Raw genomic sequence first — 8,861 nt, 5'->3', positions numbered from 1 at the left:
TATATATATATATATATATATTCACATATACATATGCACACGCACACACATACACACATACATACATACATACAATACAGGCTACCATACTGTATTCCTAGGTAAATATTAATAATGATCAAAATATTAAAACAGAAGAAAATAAAAAAAAAGTCAATCATGAAAGGGAGATATAAGCACGTAACTTACTGTCTTTCTTACACAGAGGCGAATTGATGACTTTTTCGTGAATTTCAAAGAAGCACGTTCGGGAGGTTAAGAGTTTAATATAAGACGATGGGTAATTATATCTCATTTAAGAGAGATGACTATATAAACTTAGATTGATGTGAAAAGTACGAATCGGTCGGCTGAACGACAATAAAATTAATGCCTTTTGATATATGGGTGTTTGCAATGATATCCTGTGTGATATTATGTATGTGTGTGTGTGTATGCGTGTGTATGTGAGTGTGCGTGCGCCCGTCTGTGTTTGTGTGTGTGTGTGTGCGTGCGCCCGTCTGTGTTTGTGTGTGTGTGTCTTTTCAGAAAATATAGATGCATATTTACTATTTAATCTCATTCCCCAATCACTAAAATGATATAGCTTACAAACTCAATTGCATACACACATACTCGCACACACACACGTAAACACACGCTTACTCGTGTAAGGCCCGCCCCCAGACACACACACACACACACACACACACACACACACATATACATATGGTGGGGGTGTATTTATGCATGTAATTTCATTTATACGTATGTCTATACAATATTGCTTATACACACATATGTATACGCCAACGCAAATATGTTTATACGTGTAATTACTTTATGGATGTCCTGATTAATTCAAAGAAGTACAACAGGTTAAGAATGTAAACACACGCGCGTGTGTTTTTAGTAAATACCTATTTAGCTTCACTGTTAAAAAGAGGAGACAACTATGAAACCCCGGGCTTTTCTGTATCTGACCAATAAAAGAGTTCGATATTTCTGGTTTCAATATTTGTTAACACCTCATCAGAAATGTTTCAATCGTTCCTGTCCAGTAGCTGCCCAGGCCATATTACTTTCTCATACAGGAATGTTTACGCTGTTGCGGAGTGCTACGTCACTGCTGTGACTTAACACCAAGAAAACATTGTGTCTTTTTTTTTGGGGGGGGGGGTTCTTCAAATCTGTGGAACAATTTTAGCGTTGGCACTATGATTTAATTAATTAATGGAATTACCGATGACCTATAGAAGCTGCACGAAATGTATAGTAAATATTCAGCCTCACTTTCAAAAAGTAGACACCAGGGGATTTCTTATCTATTGCCAGAAAAATATTGTTTGGATTAATTTCAGTGTGTTAAAACTTCATCAGAGATCAGTTACTCTTTGTAGTCCACAAAGAGAATAATAACTGATAGTATTTATAAGATACACACAATTTGTGAAATTTGTATTTTGAGGTATTAACAAAGGCTGAAATTTTTGTCCCTTAAAGAGAACCTGTGTTTTACCTACAACGTTTACTATTTCAATGCGAGGCTGACTTCACCATATATATTAGCACCTGCATTGCAGTGCTTTACATCCTGCGTAGTGTTCAAGCGGCGTAGTGTTCATGCGGCGTAGTGTTCATGCTGCGTAGTGTTCATGCTGCGTAGTGTTCATGCTGCGTAGTGTTCATGCGGAGTAGTGTTCATGCGGCGTAGTGTTCATGCTGCGTAGTGTTCATGCTGCGTAGTGTTCATGCGGCGTAGTGTTCATGCGGCGTAGTGTTCATGCTGCGTAGTGTTCAGCACTCAATGGTTTTTAAAATTCATTCCCTGCATATGCCTTTCCCGCAGGCGTTAACGTACAAAGGATCGAGAGGAACATTAATGTTATCAAAGTTTCTGGTCAGAGAAGACCTGCAAAGGCCAAGGGCACTGGTCATTCTTGCACACTCAAGAATTAAAAAACAATGAGAAATTTCCTAGAAGCTCTCTTACTGGACTTTGATTGTCATGTTGTTGCTGATGGTGTGGGGGGGATCACAGTGGCGGTGCTGGTGGTGGCTGTGGTGGTGGTGGTGGTGGTGGTGGTTATCGTAATGTCATTTCTCTCAAGAAGAACCCACTTCGAGCAGTCTTGTGATCAAAGACATTGTTGCAAATACCATCCATCTTTTCGGATAGCTTTTCAAAGATTACATATCCTCCGTCTCTTTTTTTTTCAAAGAAGTTAACACATGTTTTGAGGGATATTTGGCTTCTATGTCAAGTGGGTTGCGTGGTTCACATAGAGGCCAACTCAATGACTCATCATTGTGATGTTGTTGGTGGCGCCGGTGGTATTGCTTAGCACTATATCCTCTCTGATTGTGCACACCTTTAATCTAACCCTAACTATCCATTCTTTCTTCATTTATAATGTGCTGCTCTCCACATTATCCTATCTGACCTACTTTCTTACGCGACAGGTTATAACCTGAAAGAAATTTGGTTGCTATTTCCAGTAAGATGAGGTGATTGCGAAAAAGCACCCTCTCTGTCTCATGGCATACTTTTTAATCGCAACTACAGTTTTTAGTAAACATTCACCTTTCCTATAGCTAAAGCGCTCCCAGTCTCAATAACATACTTTCTGGACGGTACAAAACTTATTCAGAGTCTGCAGTATGTCTAGCAGTCGTTATTTTCCTACTAAAATTGCTTTATTATTCTGGCTGTTTCTTATATTAGTATATTCGATATTGATTAATGTCTGATTTATTCTTGATATGCTATTTTAGTAAAATGTAGATTTTGCTTGAATATATTAAACGTGTTCGGTTGTGAAGTGGTTTTATTGCAGATATATTTTTGTATGCGACTACTGCAGTTTAATGTCCAATCTGTCTTTTATAAGAAAGGAATGTATACGAATTCTAGAAATTTCAGTGCTGAACTCATTAACTGACCATATACTTTTTTTCCAACACTATACACTTCATATGTACGTATATAGGTTTTATATATAAATGTACACACAGGTATGAGCATGCACACATATATACATCATACATATAATTATGTGTGTGTGTGTGTGTGTGTGTGTGTGTGTGTGTGTGTGTTTGTGTGTGTGCGTTTGTGCCTCTGTATGTGTGCCTGTGCTTTTGTTTCTGCGTGTGCTTACGTGTATGTATGCGCATTTGTATGCCTGTTTTTCGCATAATGTACGCATGAATACACATAATTATATATGTATGTGTGTGTGTGTGTGTGTGAGAGAGAGAGAGAGAGAGAGAGAGAGAGAGAGAGAGTGAGAGTCTGTGTGTCTGTATGTCTATGTCTGTGTCTGTGTATGTCTGTGTGTGTGTATATGGTTATCGTAATTTTCAACACATGAACTCATTTCATAGGAGACTTAGATGTGATCTTTATATGATACTTAAGATACAGAACGATTGCTTAAGTTCCATGCAGTTTCATACCTACTGTACTCATGACAAACCTAACTTTTGTCTGAATCAAGATTTATCAGACTATAATGACGATTGCAATGCATAACGTCTAAATTTGGGTCTCTAGCCTTTATATTCCTGCTAGCTTTATATAATCCACAATCAGTCTATCCTCTCACAGAATATCATCAGACATGAAGTAATAAGATTCAGGAAGAGGATAAGTATATTATCTCCTGATGAAGTAACCTTTGACATCAGAATCTATTACCGTCCAACAACTGGCGACCTTCCTGAATATATGATGAAGAGAAATATTATATGTTATAACCTAATAAACAACATTAACATAGAAATAAATATTCTTCAAAATATTTCTATTCCTTAATCAGAAATTATTTCCCGAACCGCCACACTTTTCATCAGCTTTTCATGAAGAATAATACAAAGATGACCTGGATCGACGGAAAGTAACATGTCAGTAATCTTAAAAGAATCACAATGCAGACGTAGAGTGGTGAAAGCCGATATATAATTTCGAACGTGAAGAGTATTGCAAGTCGTAATTGGTTAGACTAAGTTATTGCATGCTGCAGTAATATTCCCGCACTTGCTGTCGAAGCTTATTTGGATATCTAAACCTAAAATCTAGGCCACATGCAGTATGAGAACAGCGTCAGATACGTTTCCGGTATTTAGGATTAGATCAAAATACAAACACTATTGTCTAGAGAGAAATTCGATTTTGTTTGTCCTTGTGTTCAAACCATTCTATAGAACGTGGACTAATTACTCTACCTACTGACATATGTCCAACTTCATTTAGAGGAATATAATTGCTGACATTTTTAACACATGAGAAATGACAGTTGATATTGAAACCATTAATTGCAATTAGAGTCATATCTTCTCAATAACCTAAGGAGCAATGTCGACTGAAACACTGATTCGGGGAAGCCATAGTTCGGAATATAAAATCAGTTCACCTTACATATGAATAAACATATAGCAGATTCGACGCATTTCTAACAAATACATATAGACACACATACACACTCATGTGTGTGTACATATATTTATGTAATATGTGTGTGTGTGTATGTGTATGTGTGTGTGTGTGTGTACGTGTGTGTGTGTCTGTGTGTGTACATATAACTGTCATTGTGTTTAGCTACAAACAAACTTAGTGCTGTCTGTTGATTTGTTGAATAATACAAAAATATTGATTCGGTCCGAATAAAGTATTTGCTGACTTTAGTTTCACCTTTTCGGTCTTCCGACTGAATACTTTATCCAGAATAAATAGATTCATTTATACATACATACATGCATACATATGATTGTGTGGATATACGAACGTATACACGCACTCATACACACACACATATGTACATAAAACATTTATGTAATGTAAAATATACTGTGTGCGTATATATATATTCTTTAAGTAATATAAGATACATTTATCATCATAAATGCATACAATACTAGACCCAGTTATTGAAACCCTTTGAGACGAAGGCAAAAAAAAATAACAAAATACAGAGAAGCAGTATTTGAGAGAGAAGTGAGGAAAATGGCGAGGGAGAATGATATTAAGTAAAATACTTAAAAGACATTATATGTGTTATAAGACTGAAAGAACTAAAGTAAAATCCCCTAACGAGAAATCTTCACACAGTTTCTATAATATATAATGTATTTTAGCACCTCAGAATGTTTTCAAAAGAAATAACAGGGAATATCGATTTTCTAGTTATAATAAACTCGTGTACATAAACATACTCATATATACATAGGCATGTATACATACACACGCATACAAACATATTTGTATAGCCATGTGTTTGTCTAGCGAGGGGTATGGGTGGGCACCAAGCAATGCAACTGCAGATAAATTTCAAACTATTCCCAGAAATATTCCGTGTCGTAGCTGAAAACTCCCATAGTAACTGCATGATCTGAGGAAATATTGCAAATTTCCTGAAAAGTAATGTTGCCTTGTATTTCTCTTGCCTGCCTCTGAATTGTAAATAAAGTTTTGCTGCTGTTCGTGTTCGTTTGAATTTTACGGTTAGCACCTTAATATTGTTGTGTGTATTATTTATGACCAAACAAATAGCCCCAATATTCCATGCTTAAGAATTTCGCTTCACAATCACGTCGTTTGGAATTTAGTGTACCTCGTGTGGCACCTTGGCTATTTGGGATTTTGGAAAAGTATTTCTTGTTATTGCCACATGTTGATCTCAGCTCGGTAACATTAAGTTAGATAAGCGAAACTTGAACAGAGGCCCGCAGGATTGGTTATAACTGTAACCTGTGTGATAGACTTCTTTTTTCACTTCTAGAGTTATAGTGGCTGGAATTAATGTCAAAGATCTTGTGTGAATAGCAATTAAGGTAACCATATAACGTAAGTTACTGTTAAATTATCCGTGTTATTAGAACTGTAAGAAATATAAGTCTTAATTACATATATGGAATAAAATGATGGTGTCTAATTTTAACACAAGGCTAGCAATTTTGGGGGAGGATGTAGGTAGGTTGTTTAAATCGACTTTCAATGCACTACTGTTATTTATTTTATGAATTCCGAAAGGATGAAAAGCAAAGTCGGCCCCGGCAACCTTCGAACTCAGGGCGTAAATTTGAGAGAAATGCCGTTATGTATTTTGTCTGGCGCGATACAGACTCTGCCAGCTCACCGTCCTATTTTATGGAATCAAATATTATAAAGTGCAAGCTATTATACTATTTTCTTCCGTAGGTGTAAGGTCTGAAATTAGGGATGCTGTACAGGCATAGTTGATTGCATCGATCCCAGTGCTCAGCTGGTATTTATTTTATCGTCCCGAAAGAATGAAAAGCAAAGTCGACCTCGGAAAGTAATGTCGGAGGAAATGCCGCTAAACATTTTTTCCGGCATGCTAGCGATTCTGCCAGCTCGCCGCCTTAACCCTTTGAGCACTGACCTTCTGAACCTTATTTTACCATATACCTTGCACTCCACCGGTGCTACGGTATAGAGAAAAATAAGCCATCCACCGGTGAACATGTGTTACGGGCTCAAAGGGTTCGTGTAAGCTATAATATAACCAACGACTTTCTCCAGCATGGTCAAACGAATTAATTTTAATTAAACTGGAAACTGGATAAATTATTTTCCCTGCACTTTAAGCATTGCACTTCTTCTTCGTATCCATATTTCTGAATGTTCTATATATTGGATAAAAGTACAAATGTGGTTTAACTGAACTTAATTGAATATACTGAATCATATTTTGCAAATTTACGTGATTTCTGTAACATAATACTATAATTTAAACAATATTTATGTCTTCAATACTGAAATATATTTATACTTGTATCATTTATTTCGTTCATTAAACTTTCATTTATTAAGATGTGTCCGCAGAATTCTAGAATGTCAGAATTTATTAAAGAGTCTCTCATATAAGCTAAAATACCAAACACATCCGCCGTGAAATTCACTAGAATATCGTTATGCCGACAAGAGACATTAAAGAAATCAAATCTATAATTTTGCATGATTAAATGTAAAATTATATCAACCAGTAAATCTAAATAATCTTATATAAAATATCAGTTCCCGGGAATAATTTTATATTTAATAGAAAGGTCTGATATAAAATTCTAGAGAAAAGCTAAACCGATTTGCATGAGATGAACTATAACCTTCAAAATATAACTCTTGAACTAGATCAGGTTTTGGAAACACGATATGTCTACTAAAATACTTCCCCAGACGAAAAGTAACTAGAGCCTAGACTGAAGTTTTCAATAAATAAATCAATCGATAAAAATGGACGAAAACTTTAGATCTTACTTGTTTATTTTCAGGTAATGGTACTATTGATTTCCAGGAATTTGTGCAAATGATGGCCAAGAAAATGAAAGACACAGACAGTGAGGAGGAAATCCGGGAAGCCTTTAAAGTTTTCGACAAAGACGGCAGCGGTTACATCGATTCGGCTGAGCTGCGCCAAGTAATGACTTCTCTTGGAGAGAAATTAACAGACGAGGAAGTCGATGAGATGATACAAGAAGCAGACGTCGATGGTGACGGACAGGTTAATTATGAAGGTAATCATCAGATTTTATCATTTGTTATATGATCACGTATGGGGAAAGAATACTACGTTCAACAGAATCATAGCACTAACATGGAGAAAACAGTGAGAAGTATTCTTGAGAAAGATGTTTATCAAAGATTTAAGGTTGCTTAAGAAAATCAACAACTTAAAGCAATGAGTTCAATGGGCGATTAAGTCGGTGTAGAAAATTAGAGGGTGTTCACCTACAATCATTACAAATTGTTGACTCAGCTTAAATATATATACGCTCATGCATAATACATACATACGTGTGTGTAAGGTCTGCAGACCAAATCTAGCTTGTTGTGTTTTCCTTTGAGACATCAAAGGAAATCCAGATTGGTTTCCTGTAGTTACAAAATATGTGAGCTGAGAAGTGCATTTGAAACTATTCTAGCTGTATGTTAATGTTTAACATTCTTCTTGTTTATTCATATATACATACATGTATACAACAAAAATACACCTGTATATACACACATTGACATATATATATATATATATATATACATATGTAAATATGTATATACGTATAGTCGTGTATGCGTGTGTGTGTGTCAGTGTGTGCGTATGTGTGTGCGTGCGCGCGCATCCATGTGTGTGTATTCTGCTGGAAAGTGTCGATTATTATTTTAAGGAATGCGAAATACGTATAATACACTCGTTGTTGCTGCTCTCAATGTGAAATAGCCCTGACTCATTTGTAGAAAGATGCAAATTAAAAGCAAAATGATAATGAATGTTTTACATACGCCATAGCTACGCAATGAAATACTTAAATGGGTTTATGGGAAACTCATGCATCTTTAAATTGATGAGCAGCGTTGATAGGTTTATTAGTTTACAAACAGGAATACGAAACCAGCTGAGGTCATCAGCTGCAGCGTGCTTTTCTTTTACTGTATGCTATTTATCAAAGTTATCTAATATTTCGGTTATTTAAGACTTCACAACCTTCGCTTAGTAACGTGATAATTACATGGTAACAGGCTAAGCATTTACTAAAAGATATGTTTATGTGTGTGTGTGAGTGTGTGTGTGTGTGTGAAAAGGCTGACCCTTTGAAATGAGGGACTACACATTTTTGCCAGCTGAGTGGACTGGAGAAACGTGATATAAAGCGTCTTGCTCAAGGACACAACGCGTCGGCGAGAATTGAACTCAGAACCTTATTACCGTGAGCGGAATGCCATAACCACTAAGTCACGCACCTTCACACATATGCGTATGTGTGTGTGTGTGTGTGTGTATAAATATATATACACACACACACATATATATACACACATATATACACACACACATATATATATATATATATATATATATATATATATA

At 36.0% G+C, this 8,861-nt stretch overlaps 1 protein-coding gene across 1 annotated transcript in view; it reads left to right on the top strand.

Moving 5' to 3' along the window:
* Positions 1-7,559, top strand: part of LOC106883841 (calmodulin) — a 10,241-nt gene extending 2,682 nt beyond the window's left edge. Inside the window, exon 2 of the mRNA XM_014934979.2 lies at positions 7,270-7,559. Coding sequence (XP_014790465.1) covers positions 7,270-7,544 — 275 coding nt within the window. The 3' untranslated portion in view covers positions 7,545-7,559. The remainder of the gene's footprint in view (positions 1-7,269) is intronic.
* The last annotated feature ends 1,302 nt before the right edge of the window (positions 7,560-8,861 follow it).

This window comes from Octopus bimaculoides, chromosome 11 (genome assembly GCF_001194135.2).
Source record: "Octopus bimaculoides isolate UCB-OBI-ISO-001 chromosome 11, ASM119413v2, whole genome shotgun sequence".
In the NCBI taxonomy this organism is placed as follows: Eukaryota; Metazoa; Mollusca; class Cephalopoda; order Octopoda; family Octopodidae; genus Octopus; species Octopus bimaculoides.
This window is presented reverse-complemented; position numbering and strand designations above follow the sequence as displayed.